The 21833-nt window shown below is 39.4% G+C and overlaps 1 protein-coding gene across 21 annotated transcripts in view; it reads right to left on the minus strand.

Moving 5' to 3' along the window:
- Nucleotides 1–772: 772 nt before the first annotated feature.
- Nucleotides 773–21833, minus strand: part of LOC148867115 (putative leucine-rich repeat receptor-like serine/threonine-protein kinase At3g14840) — a 67499-nt gene continuing 46438 nt past the window's right edge. For 5 of the 21 annotated variants that reach the window (XM_088978364.1, XM_088978363.1, XM_088978377.1 and 2 more), the window contains 8 exons: nt 10909–11282; nt 10631–10829; nt 9785–9931; nt 9164–9294; nt 8844–9054; nt 8495–8732; nt 1485–1635; nt 773–1398 (listed from right to left, as the gene is read on the minus strand). In XM_088978364.1, coding sequence (XP_088834490.1) covers nt 1003–1398; nt 1485–1635; nt 8495–8732; nt 8844–9054; nt 9164–9294; nt 9785–9931; nt 10631–10829; nt 10909–11282 — 1847 coding nt within the window. In that variant the 3' untranslated portion in view covers nt 773–1002. Of the gene's footprint in view, nt 1399–1484; nt 1649–8494; nt 8733–8843; nt 9055–9163; nt 9295–9652; nt 9734–9784; nt 9932–10630; nt 10830–10908; nt 11283–21833 lie in introns of all 21 variants that reach the window. The other 16 variants (XM_088978367.1, XM_088978366.1, XM_088978378.1 and 13 more) reach the window with 13 other exon arrangements.

The raw sequence follows: 21833 nt of genomic DNA on the forward strand, positions 1-21833 counted from the left end.
CCTTAAGGAAGGGTTCATTGGTTCTTTGGATTCTGAGAAGAAAAATCAGATTTGGTGCTCACAAAATTGCGCTTTACCATTCTCACAGCCTTTTTCAGCTTTGTATTGAGATTATCTCCCCATGAATAAATAGATACAACATATGGAGATATGTGATACCTATATCCCAGGTGTGTAAATAACTTTTCTGCCCCTTTAATAATGGATTTTTATGACTAAAACAGTCATTAACTAATTTACCTGGAAAATAAAAAAAAAAACATGGGTAAATACACTTACCCGAATATATAAATAACTTCCCGGAAAGCAAATGAGGGCTAATAGGTAATTTATCAGAATTACTGTTTAACTGCTCTCTAAGTCTCCGTCAATCTCTTGCATACCTTTTGTGCCCTCATTGTCAATCTCTTGTGGGTTCAAAACTAGAGGTTTATATTTCAATTCTTGTGAATGGTTTTCCGAAGGCTCTTAAATTTCTTCCTCGTCACTTCCGTTTTGCATGGTTCCATCCTGTCAAGAATATCAAACCTTATTTTACAACATTCATAGTCATGCCCTATCCTCCCACAAAGACTAATGAATTGAGGGAGTCACTCATAAATTGCTAATGAGATGAAAGATGAAAGCCATTCATGAAATGTGATGTTGAGCATTAAATTACCATATAAATTTGCTTTCCAAAATCGCCCATGTTTTGAAACTATGTTGAACCTGGTCACTGGTGCTGCTCTCAGTATGGAAAATATTATTCTAGTTCACAAGACGATGAAAATATTCAAACTTACGATAATCCCATAATTTATTTGTTCGATCATAAGCTTGTTTAAATTTTCTATAACTCACACTAAGGAGATTTTCATAAAAGCTTCCCAGAACTTCTGTACACTCATCTTTCACAGAACCCCAAGTGTCTGATCTTTGTAGGGAAAAATGAAGATCGTGAATACAAATGCAAAACATATACATACAATGTACAAAGAAGAACAATCCAGAAGTCATAAACTACTGCACTCTTTCATTCAGATATTCACATCCCAGTCTGATTGGGAAGAGATGATAGGGCGATGTGGAAGACTTAGTAGTCTGTGGCTCACCTGTCAAGTGGCTATGCATATCACTCTCACTGTTGCTATTTTCATTCTGTTGATAATGATCCATCACAGTCCCAACACTCGAATCATGACTGGACATACTTGTATCTAAAACAAATTCTTGAACAGTGGTTTGGCCTTCAAGCATTCTCACCACAGTAGACATGGTAGGCCTAACTGATGCAGATGCATTGGTGCATAGAAAAGCCACATTAATCACTGTTATAACCTCATCTTTGTTGAATTCAGGTCCCAACCTTGGATCTACTAGATGCATCAAATTTCCTTTCTCTTTTAGAATGAGGGCCTAAAATGGAAAAAGATGAATAGGCATTAATTCATAGAAATCTGCTTACACTAAACAATAGAAAAAAAAGTTAAAGTAAAAGTTACCCAATCAAGAAGATAATCGCATTCTTCCTTTCCCAAAAAACTAGTGTTGCTTCTCCCACTGACAATTTCCAAGGCAACAACTCCAAAACTATAAACATCTGCTTTATCTGTCAAACGACCCCTCATTGCATACTCTGGTGCCATATATCCACTGAAATTCAAGACTAACATACATTATATATCCCCCACTAAGATCATACCCACACAAAAGATTCAGTGGTGTATGTAAAGAACATTAATGTGGCCCCCACCTTGTTTATGTTCGCTTATTTATGTTTAGTTTCAGTCAGTAATTATTTTTCAGTTGGTAGTTATTGGTAGTTATTCTCTTTTCATTGTTTATGTAAACAGTAGGGGTAATTCAGGCTTTTCCCCCATTCTTAATTGTTAATATAAATTGCTGTGGGGCGACAATCATAGACATAACCCACAATTCTGTTGACTTCTCTTCGTCTTCTTCTTCTTTTCTTCTCTCCTTCTCTTATTCTCGAACTACTCTTCTTATTTTGTACTATCTAGAACTGACTGCAGTCCTACTTTACAACTTGGTATTAGAGCCAACCTAGGGCTTCTCATGTTAGTCTAATCAGGCCGACTACATGAGAACTTCCTAGGGTTGGAAGTTCCAGCAGAAAGAAGATCATCGGCTGATCCTTGGAGGTTGCTGGCAGTGTGCGGCTGCTACTCAAGGGACTGTAGAGCCTTGGAGAGATCCAGCGATCAGGAAGAATTAGAAGGGTAGAATCCTCAAGATTAGGGTTCAGACATCAGTTTGAAGGTGGCAGCCAGACTTTTTTCTGAAGTTTATTTTTTTGAGATCGATCTGAAAAGAAGCCTTTTTTTTATTATTCTGAGAGGTGCGGCTGGGAAATCTTCTCTTTTCTCCCGAGTTTTAGGGTTTTAATCCCAGGACTAATTGTAGATCAAGAGAAAACCCTAAAACTCAAGACTTGTTAATTCTGGGGCAGTAGTTGGACCTGTTTCACCATTCCAGACTAAGTGATTTAGTTTTCTGAAAATCTAGCAGAGCTGTTCTAATATTTCTGGGTAGTTGCCGAACCTAATTTGCCCTCCTAGGTTGGCTGTTAACAAATTCTGGGTGCGGTTTCACTTATCTCAGTGCTAAAAAGAGTGTTATTTGACCAATAACTTGACAAGAATGGAGTTTAAGAATCAAGGGGAAGGTGTTTTGGGGGCTGGTGGTTCTGATAACATGTCTGAGAACACATTTCAGATTACAACTGTCAAGTTTGGCGGATCAAATTACTTGGAATGGGTCCGATCAGCCATGATGGCCCTTGGGGGTAGAGAAAAACTGAACTATTTGTTGGGGGATGTGAAGGAACCAATTAAGGAGGACATGACCTATGCCAAATGGGTTCAGGAGAACTATTTGGTTATGACATGGTTGTGCAACTCCATGTAGCCTCACATCAACAAAAATTATTTGTGGGCAAAAACAACTAAGGAAATTTGGGGCATCATGAAAAAAAACCTATTCTCAACCTTTTAAGTGGCTAGGACTTATGAGCTGAAATGTGAAGTGAACAACCTTAAGTAAGGAGAGAAACCAGTCTCGGTTTACTTCTCAACCTTGAAATCCCTGTGGCATGAAATTGACCACCTAGAGACAATTGAGTGGGAAAGTCAAAAGGATGCACAAATTTATAGAAAGAAAGTTGAAACTAATAGGGTGTTTGAATTCCTGGCTGGTCTGAATTCTGAATATGATATTGTGAGACAACAACTTCTCACGAGAGAAAGTGTGACCTTATCACAAGCCTACTCCTTAGTGCACAGTGAAGAAAGTAGGAGAAAAGTTATACTGCAGCATCAACCTTTTGAATCAGCCTTGGCAGCAGTCAAACCAAAGTTTGGGGGTGATAAGGAGAGGGATATGAAGAAGGAAGATAAGAGGGTGCTAGTATGTGAATATTGCAAGAAACCAAAACATACTAAAGGCACCTGTTGGAAGTTACATCCTCATCTAGTTCTAGAAAGCTCAGAAACAAAAGGGGAAATTCTAATGTAGCTGCTACTACTGATGGAGCATCCTCATCGAGCACAAGAGCTACATCCCTAGACACCTTAGTTGCTGTCCGGGCTGCTCTGACTTAGTTGGAGAGTGAAGTTGGCAATTCAACACCATTGTCTTAGCCATCAGTCACACCTTCTATTACTCCCACTTCAATTTTTGCTCATTTAGGTACACGAGCCTCAAACTTATCATGCCTCAGGCCTAGGTAACACTGAACCTTATTGGGTAATAGACTCAGGTGCATCTGATAACATGACTAGCTTGCCTACGTTGTTTACTACCTATCACTTATCTTCTAGTAGAGACAAAGTGTCTATTGCTAATGGTTCTCTTGTTCCCATTTCTGGCAAGGGAGACATCAAATTGTCTAATGCCATTTCTTTGTCTTCAGTTTTGCATGTTCCTAAACTTAGTACTAATTTGCTTTCTATTAGTATTGTTAGTAAAACCCAAAATTGTTTAGTGACATTTCTTTCTGATCAATGTGTTTTTTAGGATTTGGAGACAAGGAAGGTGATTGGGATTGGCCGTAAAACAAATAGAATCTACCTGCTTGGAGGGAACTCACATGGGGAAGAGAGTGAAGTTGGGAGATCTTTTATTTCTCAGTCTATTGGTTAGGTTATGCTTTGGCATAACCGATTAGGTCATTTATCTTTTAGGTCTTTGAAAAGTTTATTTCCTAGTTTGTTTGAGTCAGTTCAAATGTCCAATTTGAAATGTGAAAGTTGTGAGATTGCAAAGCATTGTAGAACAACCTATTCCTTGAGTAATAAAAGTAGTATTCCTTTTGAAATTGTGCATACTGATGTTTGGAAGCCTTATCATATCACTGCTAGGAGGGGGGGTACAGATATTTCTTGTTGTTTGTTGATGACTATACTCACTTTTCATGGGTTTACCTTATGCGTTCTTCAGATGAGGTTCCTACTTTAACCAGATCTTTCATCAGATGATTTTAACCCAGTTTGGGGTCAAAATCAAAATTTTCAGATCTAATAATGCGAAAGAGTATTTTGCCAAACCCTTAGCTCATATTTCCTTGACCATGTGATTATCGATCAGAGTACTTGTCCTCATACACCTCAGCAAAATGGGGTTGCTAAGAGGAAGAATAGACACATATTAGAGGTGGTTAGAAGCACTATGTTTAACTCCAATGTGCCTATAAGATTCTGGGGAGATGTCATTGATACAGTTGTATATCGCATCAACAAGTTCCTTCACGGGTTCTAGACATGAAAGTTCCATTCACCCTCTTATATCCTGATAAAGAGTTGTTCACTATTCCCCTCAAGACTATTGGATGTACTTGCTTTGTTCAAACCCTTGGACCTCATCGTTCCAAAGTTGATCCTAGAGCCTCAAAAATGCATTTTCTTTGGTTATGCACAAACTCAAAAGGGATATTGCTACTATGAACCTACTTATGGAAGGAGGTTTGTCTCTATGGATGTCACTTTCTTTGAAGATGTATGTTATTATCCTAGGTTTCTTCTCAGGGGGAGAGTAGTGAGGTGGGGGTTAATTCATTAGAAATTCCATTACTTGTCCCAATCACTTAAGGAGAGTGTAGTGAGGAAAGTTGTCAGAGGTGTCGGGATTTGAGAATTTATCACAGACAGTGGAGGTAGGTTGATTTCAGTCATCAGCAGTCTAGGCCAGCTCCAGTTCCTTCTGCAAATCCAGATCCAGGTACCACAATTCCTTCATCTTCCATTACAGATGAGATACCTTCCATTATTGAGCCTTCACCTCCATTTGATGACCTTGATCTTCCCATTGCAATCCATAAAGGGAAACGTCATTGTACCTCATCTATGGCTCATAACATGACTCTATCAATAGAATCTGGCAAAAAGACTTCAAAGAAACTCCATTAGGTGGTCCAAGACTCCTATCAAGTGTGTCCAGCAAGTATATTCCATTCACCTCATAGCCACTCCCAATCATCCTCTGGGATTTTAGGTCCTGAAAAACACAATGAATTGGAAAAAAGGTTATGCAACAGTTCATAGATTTAGTTAAGCTGCTAACAGATAAAAGGTTGGTATTAAGCTTGGGGACATGAAGAACAGAGGATAAAATAAGTGTGCTAGAGGCCTTGATATCTCCTTTGCCAGATATGGGATCAAGAGACCCATCAGCAAGGGATATCTTCTCTCTACCAGAGAGGAGCTGATATGAACAAAAGAGGTTAAATAAACTGGTCATATGGCCTGATGCACTAGAGTTAATAATCCAAGGGATTTTATGATTACCTGAAATTGTAGCATGATTTGCAGAAGCACGAGTACCTAAGTGAGCAAATGTGGATGATGACGTGTTGCCTGAAGGGTTGGATGCTGAAACAGTGGTCTCAAGTGATTAAGTAACCTCCTATACTTTTCAAACTCTGCCCTTACTGCTGCCAGCTGGTCTTTCTTCACTTTCCTTGTTTCCACCCTCAAGCACTATGGAAACATTAGCATTCCTAGTTAGACCATTCTTCTTAAAGTTGTTGTTATTGTTGTCAAGGTTCATAGTATCAATACGATATGCCCCATACCGAGTGTATCGTATTGTATCTTTTGGTCTTGATACACCTACCTACAAGTGTTTTGGGACCCCCATTTATTTCAATAAAAAACACTTAAAAATCATCTCCATAAATCAAGTTTTGAAAAGAAAAACTAAAAAAAAGCATTGAGCGGTAAGTTTTTAATACCGATACGCCCTTGCCGATACACAGGGGCGTATCGATACTTTGAACCATGATTGTTGTTGTTTCAAAACTTGTTCAGGAGATGATCTAGATGAAGTTTCCAACAAGTGTCCTTAGTATGCTTCGGCTTCTTGCAGTATTCACATATTACTTCCTTCTTTTGAATTGGCCCCTTCGGCTTTATTCCAACATGTGCAAAGTGTTCTGTAGGTGGTCCTTGTAATTGTACTTGCTGCCTACTCCCTTCACTACTTACCATAGCATATGCTTGGGCAAGAGTGACCTCATCTTTGGCCAGGATGTTCTGCCTAGTAATATCGAACTCAGGGTTGAGTCTTATGAGAAATTCAAACACCCTATTTCGTTCCACCAGTTTTCTAAATGTCTCTACATCTTTACTACTATCTCATACAACTGTCTCCATAACATCAATTTCCTGCCATAGTGACTTCAACATGGAGTAATAAACTGCTACACTCTTCTCCCCCTATCTCAGATTGTTCACATCACTCTTCAGCTTATAGGCTCTTCCAACATTTAACTTCTGTGAATATGTTTCTGTGATACTATCCCAAATCTCCTTGGTTGACATCATCCAGAGGTAATGCTGACTTATATGGGGCTGCATAGAGTTGACCAACCACCTAATCACTATGTAGTTCTCCTGCATCCATTTCTCATATCCAAGGTCCATCTCTCCAGGTTTCACCTTACTACCTGTGAGATACCCTAGTTTACCTCTACTACAAACATAAATCCGTATGGACTATGCCTAGGCTAGATAGATGGTTCCATCTAGTTTAATTGTAGTTACACCAGTCAAAAAGGAATCTACCGAACCAACCCCGGATACCAGCATCTGCTTCATTCACTTCTAGATTGCTCCATTGATCAAACAAAAATAAAAAAACTACTTTTTTGTCTTTATAGACCTAGTTGAGGTCAGTACAGTTCCTAGAGATTCAAAAACTAAGGTTTCATAGCAACCGGCTGTCGGGGAGGAAGAGAGAAGAAATAGCCGCTCCTACCAAAGCTTCCCAATCCTCTTCAAATCTCAACCACACACTTCTGGGGATCAAACTACACCTCCCAAGCCCTGAGCGCTACACCCAACTCTTCTCCTTAACCTATAACTTGAAATCTCTCTAGTCAGCTAGGGTTTTGGGCAGAAGAATTACAACTCCAATTCCTAGCAATTTTAGGCCAGATTTTAACTCTCCAAATCCTCTACCAACTAGGCAAATAGTCCTCTGATTGATCAGCAACTTATCTCTCCATACACTCTTCTAATCGAAGGGTGTATGGGAAAAAAGGAGAACAAGAAAAGAGGAAGAACTACTTTGATACCGAGATGTGAATCTGTCCTTCAAATCTGATATAAAACTGATAAAAAAATAAGAAAAGTGAGAGAAAAAAGAAGGTTACAGCAGAATAGAATAAGATGGAAAAGAAGAGAAAAGAGAAGAGAGTTCGATGGGTTTCTCTCTCCCTTCACTAATCTTTTATTAATCTTAATAAATTATGCTAATTGCAAGTCTGCCCTTTAAGTGGGCAGCCAGAAGAGCAAGAACTTAAAAGAAATTAAAAAGAGATTAACAGGCCCATTAACTCATAAAACAGATAGAACACTACTTAAACATAAAACAAATATTAGGGCCCATTCAGCCCAGTCTCTCTACAGTAGCTTGTACCAAGAATGGTTCTCATAAAAGTCTAGTTTTATTTTTATGAGATTAACATATATTATATATGCCCTACTAAGATCATACCCATACACAAAAAAGATTCAATAATGTGCCTTCTACCAGAGAATAGTTCTCATAAAAGTCTACTTCAATTTTCTGGATAATAATTTTCCATGCAACTTAAACCAGTAAAGATTCCTATTGGCATTGTTCTAAAAAAGGGCAGCCCAGTGCATGGAGGCTCCAACCAATGTGGGGTCTGGGGAGAGACAGATGTATGCAGCCTTGCCCCTGCACATACAGAGAGGTTGTTTCCAAGATTTGAACCCTAGTCACCCAGGCCGCAATGGAGCAGTCCAAGTGTTGCGCCAAGGCCCACCCTCTTGCTATGGGTATAGTTCTCAAAAGATCAAATATAATTCAGAAAAATTGGCGAATCTCTTCCAATGAAAAAAAAATCGTTAAGTTCACAGAATTAATATAATATTTTCCCTATTCACTATGAATACAAAGAAGTATGTTAAACAATAAATTATGAATAAATTATGACATTTAATGCAGAATGTGGAGTATAGTAACTCACTAGGTTCCAGCTACTCGAGTGCTTAAGTGAGTCTTCTCTTCTGGATCAAGCTTAGCCAAGCCAAAGTCAGATATTTTAGGATGAAGATCTTTACCAAGCAGTACATTAGTAGCTTTGATGTCCCTATGAACAATCTTCAACCTTGATTCTTCGTGGAGATAAGCTAAACCTTTAGCTATTCCAACACATATTTTGTGCCGTGTTCTCCAATCCAATTTTAATTGGCATTCTTCTGGCCCTTCATATCATCAGATCAAAACAAATTAGAAAAGTAATCTTCTAGAAACAGAATCTACCAATTCTAATACAAAAGTAAACATGCAATTTAAGAAAATGGCACTCAAGTTACCAAATAAAGCGCGGGCAAGACTGTTATTTTCCATGTACTCATATACTAGCAATAATTGATTTCCTTCCACACAACATCCATAAAGGTTTACAAGGTGAGGATGTTGGAGAGCAGAAATAATGCCAATCTCATTCACAAATTCACGAGTTCCTTGTTTTGATTTTGAAGAAAGCTGCTTTACTGCTATCATGGTGCCATCAGATAGAAGACCCTACACTTGCAGGAAGGTTGAGTTTATTGTATGCAAAATTCAAATGAAAGAAATGAATACATTTGATGACAGAGAATTAGGTTATTCTAAATTTTTCTTTTTAGAATACCTTATAAACAGGTCCAAAGCCACCCTCTCCTATCTTGTTTGCAGCATCAAAATTGTTTGTGGCAACCTTAATTTGTGTCAAGGTAAAGGAACTAGTATGTAGGTCTAGACCAGTCAGATCTGTCCAAGGAGCTAAAAATGGATGTTATATGTCTCTTAATAAGCTAAAAATTGCTTTCTGCCTAGTATGTTGCATGTAAACCAGAAAAGTCCAAATCATGAGATTGTGAAATCATGTCTGAATAAAAAATCAAAAGATAAAAAGAAACAGAATGTCCAAAAATAAGAAATGCATGTAGATATTCCTTCGTCTTTTGATGGAATAGCATGAAATCTAAAACATAATCTTCAAAGGAAAAACCAAATGCATAGAATTTCAAGAAAAGTATGAAGAAGTATATGAAATATATAGAAAAACTTTCAAGAAAACACCAAGGACAAATTGCTAACTCTCTGTAGAAGAGTAATTTCTTATATGGTAAATTCTCACTCATTTCTGATGATACCAATGAAGCATATGAGTTTTCGTTGCTGTCCCCCAATCCCCTTACCATCATCTCCACCCTCCTAACTATATTAAAAAACAGAACAAAACTGGTAAGATATTGCCAGTTGCTCCCACCTTGATCCATTGTGTTTTTGTGACCCAGATAGCCTCTCCACCAAAGGAAACCCAGAATAAAGAAGATAAGCCCTGCTATGGAAAGCACAATTCCAGCCACAGTACCTGTAGATATCTTCTTTTCACCTTCTAGAGGAGGATGGAAATCTGTACAAGCAAACAATATCATCATGCTAATCGAATATTAGATGATTGTTCAAAGAATATATACATAATAATTGGTGCAACAGCATACTGAAAAACCAATTCCAAAAAGAAAGTATTCCATTAAACTGAAAGAAAGAAAGAAAGAAAGAAAGAAAATAGAAATACAAATGATAGGAAACGTCCAAAAAGACAATCAATATCAGATCCATACTCTCTAACAAGTCAATCCTCTTGAAAGGCCCATGTTTATTGAATTTTTTCAAATTCTTTTCCACATTTATTGAATAGAAGAATATCAGAACTCCTATATTTGAATGCCATTTTTCATGACTTTTTTATATTGACTAAAACACCATTACCCAACGTTGATTCAAGCTATCTGGGGTCTTGGGAGGAGTGGACTGGATATAGACCCAACTTTTGGCTCTTTATTGCATAAAGTGACCTCTCTCAGACTTGAACCCGCATTCTTACGCTTATCAGCCCAAGATTTTACTATTACATCAAGCAATGGCCCCTACCTTTTAATATCGAGTTTAAACTAGGGAAAACAAGCATGAAAGTTGGAGTGATCCAATTTAAATCAAATAATGCAGATAATAACATAAAATCACTATATTCAACTTGAGAGACTCGTATTAGAAACAAGACCAGAAAATTCAAAACATAACAATAGGAAGCTTTTCAAAGCAAACTTACTAGGTACCACAGAGATGGCAGATATGAGAGGACCATAGGTTCCTGGTGAAGGTATTCTTGTTGTCCCTTTCCCGGCCCAATAGAAGTGGATTTCTAACATGTGACTTCTTACATCTACCAAGGGAAATTTTTTCACAACTGCCTTCCCAGCTCCACCTGCTTCATCTACTATATTGAAATCTTTCAGCACTAATTCTTCCTGCATTATGCTTCATCTTAGTTAAACCTGACTTCTATAGACTTTTGAAAGTTTATAACTATATGACATGCTTAAGCACCTGAATATAAACATCAAATACACGCCTTGCAAAGCCAGTATGGTTTCTGTCACTTGTAAACATGATCTCCGCAAAATGAAGGCTCACAGTGTAACTCCCAGTCAGAAGACAGTATACTATATAAGTGAGAGAGATGGGAGAAATGCGTGCTGTTGTGTATAGTAAAGCATCATTCAATAAGAGTTCAGAGGTATTGGTCACTATAAAGTTATCTTTAGGATTTTTATTGTCTGTGAAGCTACCAGTGCTGCTAAATGCCCAATTGTTAACAGCAAAGTATTTTGCAGGTCCACCAACATCTTCATCGGCTTCATATTTGCTGCCATTAAATTCTGTCTCTTTTCCACCACAATTTATATGGAGCTCATATAATTCTAGCACCAAGGAGAAATAGATTAGAACTAACTGGACAGAACCAGGGAAAGATAGCATAGTCAAAATTGTCTAGTATAATCCAATTAAAAGCTGATGGTTAAGTAAAACCATATTACAGAAGATTTCTCGTATGTTTAGGCAATAGCTTGTCCAAAATAATAGTGACAACCTTCCACATTTTCTTTTTCATCCAACTATGGATGTGCATTCAAGAAAGTCTTTCAAGAAAAAGAGTGTTGGCTTCTTACTTCCCCCTTTCTTGCATTGTAAATTTCCAGCCGTTGAACTCAGAATACATATATACATTCATACATTCCTATTTTTGATTGATTACATGAAAATTGTATTGAAGTTTTGAAGATGAAGAGAATTAGTAGGTATAGTTACCTAGGCTTCCAAAAGGGGGAAGACAAGATGACAGATAACCACAAAACAAGGTAAGAAACACATGCATAAAAATCCCAATAGTGACAACTGAATAACATGGGGAATATAAAAGTTTTGAGATAATTTGATGTTGTAGTGGTCAGGGGCCAACAATTCCATCAGATGTTTATAAACCAAAAGTAGATATCTTAAATCAGTATTTCCTTTGTATTAGGCTTCCCAGAGTTTGAGTTCTATTTTTATCTGTAAGAACAAACTACAGAACAGGGATAAAAGGTGAAAAAGTGAAGAAAGTTTAGATGCTTCTCTTGCATCTCAACCATTAATGTGGAAAAGCATCTCTTTAACTTGTAATGGTTTAGGACAATTGCCATTACGACTAGAGAGAGAGAGAGAGAGAGGGAAAGAGAGAGGAGAAACACCAAGTAGAAGAAGCAGTCAGCAAGATTGTAGAGAAACTGGGCCGAATGGGGCCCAGTACTTGTTAGTTATTTAATAATGTCTTGTTTATGTTTTATTTGTTAATGGGCCTTTTCATTATGGGCCTGTTAGCTTCTGTTTTGTTTCTTTTAAGTGATTGATGAGCTGACCACCCACTTAAGGGCGAAGATGTAATTAATCTCAGTTAAGTTAGATTAAATAAAAGATTAGTGAGACAGGAGAGAAGATCATCGAACTCTCTTCTCCTTTCTGTTCTTCTCCATCTTCTTCTTAGTAGAAAAGTTTTGATAGCTGTTTTGATATAAACTCTGTGAAAAAGAAGAAAGAAGAAGGGAAAAGTTTTTGCTAGAAAAGAAAAGAAGAAATAGAAGAGAATGAGAGGAAGCCAAGAAAAATCAGATCTGGCTGCCCCTTTCTTTTTAATTATATACTCATAAAAAATGGTGTACAAGTATGCCCTTAGTAGGTCAGCTACTTGTAAGAAGCTAAAAGCCGACTTAACATAAACTAATGGGCCTCAACTTCCTAACTAAATTATGTAAATAAAAATAAATAAATCCAGCCCAATAACTCAACACTCCCCCCCAATCGAACGTGGATCAATGTCAGTTGAACCTGGAGTCTCCGAGGAGTCAATAGGAAGTGATGTGGGTTCTTCTGCTGTGGAATCAACCTCCCTGTGCAGTCGTAGACACTGTCATGTAAAACACTGAGGAACAGGACGCAAAGGAGGTGGTAAAGTGGGTGAAACAGGTGGGTTGAACACTGGAGTGGACAAGGGGCTAGAACCAAAAGTGGTATAGACTGCTCACTTCCTTCCCCAATGCACTCCCCCTGAGAAGAACCCCTCAAGAAGAAAGGTGTGGACTCAAAAAATGTGACATCCATAGTAACATACCGACTACCAGAGACTGGGTCATAACAACAATATTGTTGAGAAAGTTTAGGCAAGGGTGTTTTTAGTCTTTACCTCTTCTTTTTATACTCATTTTGTATTTGGGTGCCCAAGTAGGGACCTCTTTGTAATTTCTTGTTTCAAAATATAAAATGCTTTTTGAGGGTGTGAACAGTAACAAGAACACACCATTCGACACATTCCTCTCTTCTTCTCCTTTCTCTCTTTCTTTCTTCCTTTCTCATACAAACCCTAGATTTACAATACTAGTTGACAACTTGGTACTAGAGGAAGGTTAAGGCACTTGGGAATACCTTTCTTGCTAACTCTCTTGCACGAGATGAATTGCAAACGTTAGACTGCCACCGGATGACGTCAGAAGTCCTTACAGGTGTCGGCAGCAATACATGAATCATATATGGTGTGATTCGCCCTGATTTTAGAAGATTTTTGGTATGGCTCTTGTCTTCGTTTGAAGCTTCTATGATTTTTAATAGATTTTTCAAGCAGAAAATCGCAAAAAATCCGGATCTGATGTCAAGCCTTATACACTTTGTTTAATCAGTTTTTTTTGTTGCAAAACCTAGACCATTCAGGTCGTTTTTTACCTTGGGAGTAACGGGAAGTGGTCCTGTATTTTTCTAAGACCTAGACAATTTTTGGGAGATTTTCTTCTCCCTCTATTTTGGTGCCAACTTAGTTTTTTGGCCCTTTTTTGCTTCTTAACCGTGTGGTGGCCTAGTTTCTTGGGTCCTTAGCTATGGTTAAGTATTTGGGGCCCCTTTTGGTTGACGCAAAAGTGTTTTGATAGATTATGGAACCATCTAAGGATGTACAGATGGTTTCCAGTGTGTTCCTAGGAAGTGCAGACATTTCCAGTGGTATGATAACCACCATTAAACTTGATGGAACTAACTTTTTAGAGTGGTCCCAATCTACTAAAGTTACCATCAATGGGAGAGGTAAATTGCGATTCATCACAGGAAAGGAGGTGAAGCCAAATCTGAAAGATCCAAAATATGCAAAGTGGGAACAGGATAACTCCCTTGTAATGTCATGGTTGATTTGCTCAATGCAACCTCATATTGCCTGAATCTACATGTTTCTTCCAATGGCCAAAGATATTTGGGATAGAGTTGTTGCCACTTATTCCCAAGTTAACGATATTGCTAGAGTATACCAACTTCGGAGGGAAGCTTGCAATATGTGTCAGGGGGAGAGATCTGTGGCTATGTATTTCTCTTCTCTACAGTCTATCTGGGAAGAAATGGATCACCTGAAGACTCTTGTATGGAAGGACCCTGAAGACGGTGAGCAATATCGAAAGTATATAGAGGAGAATAGAGTCTTTGATTTCTTGGCTGGCTTGAATCCAAAGTTTGATTTTACTAGGCAACATATTCTTAGTGCCAGCATTGTCACTCTTGCTTTTGCATACTCCCTTGTACAAGGGAAAAAGAGTAGAAGGACAGCCATGATGCAACCTCCTATGATTGATCGCTTTGCCTTTATGACATCTCCATCCAAGAAAAATACTAGTAAGCACCATGTTATTGAGAAGGCTGAGGATGTGGTTTGTGATTATTGCAAGAAGCCAAGACATACTAAGGAAAAGTGTTGGAAGCTCAATCCTCACTTAAAACCAGAAAAGTACAAAACTGGGAGGAAGGGAAATGCTCACTTGGCTATAGTTGGTAATGATGTTCAACCTTCTAATGTTCATGACTCCTCTGATGTAATGGACAAACTCAGGAATTTACTGCTGCAACTGGAAAAGGGTGGTACACCCTCCTCATCTAATTCTGGACTTAGTAATCCATCTAGTTCATATGCCAAGATAGGTACTGCACTTGCTTGTTCCACATCTTTTAGTCCTTGGATTGTAGACTCTGGGGCCAGTGCCCATATGACTGGCATGCCTTCACATTTTACCTCGTATAAGTTAACCCCAAGGAAGGGCAAAATTACTGTTGTTGATGGATCTCAAACCCCTATTTTGGGTCAAGGTGAAGTCAAACTTACTCATAATCTTTCTCTTGAATCGGTTCTTCATGTGCCCCGATTACATAAAAGTTTGTTGTCTGTTAGTTCTCTTACAAAATCCCATAATTGCTCAGTGACCTTTTTTCCTACCCATTGTATTTTTCAAGACCTAAGCACGGGGAAGATGATTGGAAGTGGGCATGAAGCTGATGGAGTCGTATGTCTTTCAATTCTGTAAAACTTTTGTTTCCAAACTTATTTGACTCAGTGTCAAAGTTGAACTTTGAATGTGAAGTTTGTCATCTATCAAAACAGTGTAGAACCACATATTTTGCAAGTAGTAAAAGAAGTAATGTTGCTTTTCATTTGATTCATACTAATGTTTGGGGCCCATAACTATCCCTTGCATGAGTGGGTATAAATACTTCATCCTCTTCATTGATGACTACAGTCGGTATACATGGCTCTACTTGATGAAAAGTCGAGATGAAGTTCCTATGGTGGTTCAAAACTTCATGAATATGGTAGAAACACAGTTTGAGAAAAGAGTTAAGATAATAAGATCTAAGAATGCCAAGGAATACTTTGAACATCATTTGCATAGACTTCTTGAAGATCGGGGCACTATTCACCAGAGTTCATGTAGTCATACTCCACAACAAAATGGGGTAGCTGAAAGGAAGAATAGGCATGTGGTTGAAGTTGCTTGAGGTTTACTGTTTCAGACTCATGTTCCCACCCATTTCTGGGGTGATGCTATTGAGACATCTGTGTATCTCATCAACAGACTTCCTTCAAGGACCCTTAATCTTCAATCTCCTCATCAGTTTCTCTTTCCTAATGAACCTCTTTTCAATCTCCCCCTTAAAATCTTTGGTTATGTTTGTTTTGTTCATGATATGAGTCCTTCCCAGCGTAAGTTTGATCCTAAGTCAGTTAAATGTGTCTTCCTTGGTTACTCTCTTGTCCAGAAAGGCTATAGATGCTTTCATGCTATCTCTAGCAAGAGATACGTCTCTAAGGATGTTACCTTTTTGGAGTCGTCCTCCTTTTTCCAGTCATCCCATCTTTCTCTTTAGGGGGAGAATACAAGTGAAGATCAGACTCCCTTTTGCCTTCCTGTCCCTATCTCTTCTGTTCCTCCTTCTCCTCCCTTTCTTCCCTGTAACAATGGTATTCCTTCTCCTCCTGTGTATCGGCCTCGGTCCCCAAGTAGAATGCCCATCACAATCTAATCTCCCAGACTCAGGTAATCTTGAACCTCCTGATAATTCTATTACTGATCCTGACCTTGATCTTCTTATTGCCATTCGAAAAAGGAAGAGGGCATGCAACAAGTATCCTATTACTATGTGTCTTATGATGCTCTCTCACCTTCCTATTGTGCCTATATTTCTACCATCTCTTCTGTTTCCATCCCTCGCAATGCTACAGAGGCAATGAAGTCCCCTCACTGGAAGCTATGAACCAAGAGATGGAGGCCCTGATAAAGAACCAGACTTGGGAGGTTATTCCTTGTCCTAAGGATAAGACTCCTGTTGGGTGTAAGTGGGTTTACACTGTTAAGCACAAGGTAGATGGCTCAATTGAGAGGTACAAAGCTTGACTTGTAGCCAAAGGATACACACAAACTTATGGCATTGATTATCTGGAAACCTTTGCTCCAATTGCTAAAATGAACTCTATTCGTGTGGTCATTTCTCTTGCTGCCCATTACTCTTGGTCTTTATATCAAATGGACGTGAAGAATGCCTTCCTCAATGGGGACTCTTGACAGTGTAGCCGGCCAGAGATAAGAGGAGGAGGAGGGAAGAGAAGAGAAGAAGAAGAGAAGAGAATAGAGGATAGAAGAGAGAAGGTTTGCAATGTAACAGTACTGGCGGCGCCAGTGTTTATTTTAATATATATAGGGCGACAGAAATAACAAGGAAAAAGACCCTTTTGCCCCTGAGTACAACAACAGACATAACGGAAATAAAAAACGAAATAATAGCCAAACAGGCCCTAACATCTGCAACTAAGTTATTTTAACATTATTCTAACACTCCCCCTCAAGTTGGAGCATAGATGTCAATCATGCCCAACTTGTCACACAAATCTTTGTGCCACACATGATGAAGACCTTTGGTGAAGATATCTGCAAGTTGCTCTTCCGATCTGACATATGGTGTGCACACTTCTCCACTTTCAAGCTTCTCTCTGATAAAATGCTTGTCCACTTCAATGTGTTTCGCCCTATCATGCAGAACTAGATTAGCAGCAATATTGATGGTAGCTTTATTGTCACAGTAGAGTGACATAGGATTGCTTACTGCAAAACCCAGTTCACCTAACAGATTTCTTATCCACATGATTTCCGCAACCCCATGAGCCATCGCTCTATACTCTGCTTCAGCACTGGATCTAGCCACCACACTTTGTTTTTTGCTTCTCCATGTGACAAGGTTTCCTCCTACAAAGGCCCAATAACCACTGGTAGACTTTCGGTCATTGACTGCTCCTACCCAATCTGCATCAGTATATACTTCCACTTTTAAGTGACTGTGTTTTTGGAACAACAACCCAGCTCCAGGAAACTTCTTGAGATATCTCAAGATCCTCTCTGCAGCCTCAAAGTGAGTTGTCATCGGGTTGTGCATGAATTGACTAAGGACACCCACTGGATAGGTAATATCAGGCCTGGTCATAGACAAATACAGAAGTCTCCCCACGAGTCTCTGGAACATCTTTACATCTTTCAAAAAATCTCCCTGACTATCTCCCAGATGGTGATTAGGTTCAATAGGTGAATCAGATGGTTTTACCCCCAACTTTCCTGTATCTTCTAGTAGATCTAGTACATACTTCTGTTGGGAAATAAAGATGCCCTTGTGAGAGCGGGCAACTTCAATTCCAAGAAAGTATCGTAAGGGGCCTAGATCCTTCACCTCAAATTTAGTGGCTAAGAATTTTTTTAGTCTCTGGATTTCAGCCTCCCAATTTCCTGTGATCACTATGTCATCCACATACACGATAAGAGCTGCAATTTTACCTTCACCTCTTTTCACAAACAGGGTATGATTTGGCTGGCAGTGTTTGAATCCCATCTGTTGGACTGCTAAATGCAACTTACTAAACCAAGCTTGAGGTGATTGTTTCAACCCATATAGGGATTTTTTTAACCTGCACACCTTTTATTCATTGCCTTTGGCACAGAACCCTGGGGGTTGGGTCATGTACACTTCCTCTTCCAAGTCACCATTCAAGAAGGCATTCTTGATGTCCAATTGGTGAAGATCCCAGTCAAGATTTGCTGCCAAGGAAAGGAGAATCCGAATAGAGTTCATCTTTGCTATTAGAGCAAAAGTCTCTACATAATCCACTCCATATACCTGTGTGAAGCATCTTGCTACCAGTCTAGCCTTGTACCTTTCAACAGTTCCATCAACTTTGTGTTTCACTGTGAACACCCACTTGCACCCCACTGGTTCCTTCCCTTCAGGAAGATCTACCAACTCCCAAGTACCATTTTTGTGTAAGGCATCAATTTCTTCCTGCATTGCATCTGTCTATTCAGGTTTTGACAAAGCTTCTGCCACGGTCTTAGGAACGAAGACACTATCCACAGAAGAGAGAAAGGCACGGTACGAAGGTGAAACATGCTCATAGGACACAAAATTAGAGATAGGATGATTAGTGGTACAAGATCTAACACCCTTTCTCTTAGCAATAGGAATATTAAGATCATTAGTGACAGGGGAATCAACATTTAAAGGAGCAATGGGAACAAGTGTACCTGGCTTATGAGACGGATCTGCCTCAGGTGAATCTGATGATGTTGGTTGCATAGTGTCCGGCTCCACGGCTCTTGAACTCTGCTGGCTCTTATGGCGATGATGAAAAACCCGGAACGAAGGAGGATCGGGTAAAGGAGGTAGTTGAATCTGAGTCGTCGCCTGTTTCTCCTCAACCCTACTCTCCCCCTGAGGAGAAACCGAGAAAAACGGTTGACTCTTAAAGAATGAGACATCAATGGAAACATAGTACTTGTGGGCAATGGGATCATAGCAACGATACCCCTTTTGAGATGAAGGGTAACCAAGAAAAACACAAGGAATAGCCTAAGGGTCAAGTTTACCACGAGTAGGTGACAAGTTGAGGACAAAACAACGACACCCAAAAACACGCATTGGAATGGTGGATAGCGGGGTTGTAGGGAACAAGAGCTTATGTGGAGCCTTATACTCTAGTAGCTGAGAGGGCATGCGATTGATGATATATGTCGCACACAATACTGTATCCATCTACAACTGTTTTGGCACATTCATATGAATCGGCAAGCCACGAGCAACTTCGAGAAGGTAACGGTTTTTTCGTTCAGCCACACCATTTTGTTGGGGTGTCCTGGCACAAGAGCTTCGCTGAAGTGACCCATTCCAAGCAAAGAACTTCGTGAGATCACTATGGAAATATTCCTTTACATTGTCCAACTGGAAGATATGAATTTCCGTTTGGAACTGAGTGAACACCATGCATTGAAAATCTTTCACAATTTGTGGCACTTCATCTCGAGATCGCATAGGGTAAACCCAAGTGTATCGAGAATAATCATCAATCAAAGTAACAAAATACTTATAGCGGTAGAGTAACAGGGCCCCAAACATCAAAATAAACAATATGAAATGGAAAATCAGATCTTTTATTTCGTAAAGGTAAAGAACTTCTACAATGCTTAGTCAACTGACAAGTTTGACACTGTAACTGACTCACTAATAAGGACTCAAACAACTTTGGGAACATAACTTTTAACGACTCAAAAGAAAGATGACCTAAACGACTATGCCATAAATAGGCATGACTCTCACTCGATGAACTTGTGGACTCATTCGCCACTAGACCAGCATTATTCTCCAATACGTAGAGACCATCCACCATGCTTCCTCTACCAATCGTCTTCCCCGAGGTCAAATCCTGAAACACACATGAAGACGGAAAAAAGGTGACTGAGCAGTTCAAAGAGTGAGTAAGACTACTAATGGACAACAAATTAATAGGTAATTTCGGAACATGCAGAACATTAGGAAGAGTAAGGCCAAGTGGGAGAGATAGAGTGCCTCGGCTAGCTATGGTAGAAAAAGAACCATTAGCCAGTCTTACCTTTTCTCTCCCAGAGAGAAGGTTATATGTCTGGAACAAATTTGACTTACCGGTCATGTGATTTGAGGCTCCGGAGTAAATAATCCAAGGTGAATCAATAGTATGAGATGACACATGGAAGGTTGTGGCATTACCTGATGTAGACGCAAATGAGGAAGAAGGAGTAGGCCCAGGATCCACCTGGCGAAGAGTCCTACCATACAATTCCAAATGTTCACGGAAGGAGTTGATAATATCTTCCTTAGGGTCAGAACCGGTATGTCTCTCTTGAGTTACAGAAGGACTGGTCTCTGTCGATGCCATATTAGCTGAGTTATACCTTTTTTGATTCTACTGGCCTGGTTTCTTGCCTTGATCCGGTGCTGACTTCTTACCCAAATCCTATGCCCATTTAGGTTTTCCATGGAGATCCCAGCATATATCTTTCATGTGTCGTGTCTTCTGGCAGTGAGTGCACCAAAGCTTGCTTTTATCTTCTAATTTTTTCTGAGTGTCACCCTTTTAAAACCACCTCCGACATTTGTATCTGAATTTCCCCGGACTGCTAGGGCAACTGACTCCCCTTCTACACCATTCATCACACTTCTTCTGCTTTCTTCTGACTGCACCAAGGCATACACCTCCTGGACTGATGGCAAGTCTTTACTACCCAAGATCTGTACCCTGATGGACTCATATGACTGATTCAGCCCTAGGAGGAAGGCAAACACTCGTTGCTGTGATATAAGTGACTTATAGGCCTTTGCATCTTCATCACACTTCCAATTCACATTCTGATAGTGATCAAGTTCTTTCCATATTGATGTCAAATCAGAATAGTACATCGAGAGACTCCTCTCCCCCTGCTTGCAAGTAGAAGATTCAGCTTGTAGTTGATATATCTTGGCATAGTGTCTCTGTTCTAAATAAGTGGACTTCGCTTGTTCCCATATCTCACAAGCAGTTTCAACCCACATAAAAGTCTTCCTTACTTGTGGCAGCATTGAAACCAAGAGCCAAGACATCACCATACTGTTCTCTTGGTTCCACCTATCATGCTCAGCACTTCCATACTTCGGTTCCTTTACTCTCCCATTGATGTATCCTATTCGCCCCCTAGTAGTGATGTAGAGTTTTATCCCCCTAGACCACTTAAGGTAATTCAGACCATCAAAGGGAATGACAGCCATGGGAAAGCTCATATCCATTCCCCCACTCACTCCATTGTGGCTCCTTGAGATCTCTGAAGTAGCAGAATTCTTAGTCGACATGGTCAAGCAGTTAATCAGTCCCAAACACGGGACTTAGGACCCCTCCTTACACCACAAAACAATGATCCACTCAGTTTACACCCACACACTCGGGTTTACCAACCAGATTGAGCACAAACAGTACCAAATTCCAGACAAAAACTGAGGTAATACTCGGCAGATTTCAGACCTGTATAGTTTTAACAGTCCCCACCTACCAGAATTCCAGAATGTCTAACAGCCACGAATCAGCAGGAGAGATCCTTCTTACTTATAGTCAACTCAAACCCTTGAAAAGACAAGTCATCCTTGACCTACAGTTGTCTTAACACATGAACAGGATCACACGATCCAAGAAAACTAGGGTTACACAGGTTCGACAGCATTCAGCCGCCCCAGATTCATAGGGTTTTCACTCGGTACATGACCAAGGAGAGTAAAGAAGAGAAAAATAGGGAGAATTGTACCAGTTGTAGCTA

The sequence above is a fragment of the Nelumbo lutea genome, chromosome 3 (assembly GCF_056320005.1).
Source record: "Nelumbo lutea isolate HS-2025 chromosome 3, American lotus-T2T, whole genome shotgun sequence".
In the NCBI taxonomy this organism is placed as follows: Eukaryota; Viridiplantae; Streptophyta; class Magnoliopsida; order Proteales; family Nelumbonaceae; genus Nelumbo; species Nelumbo lutea.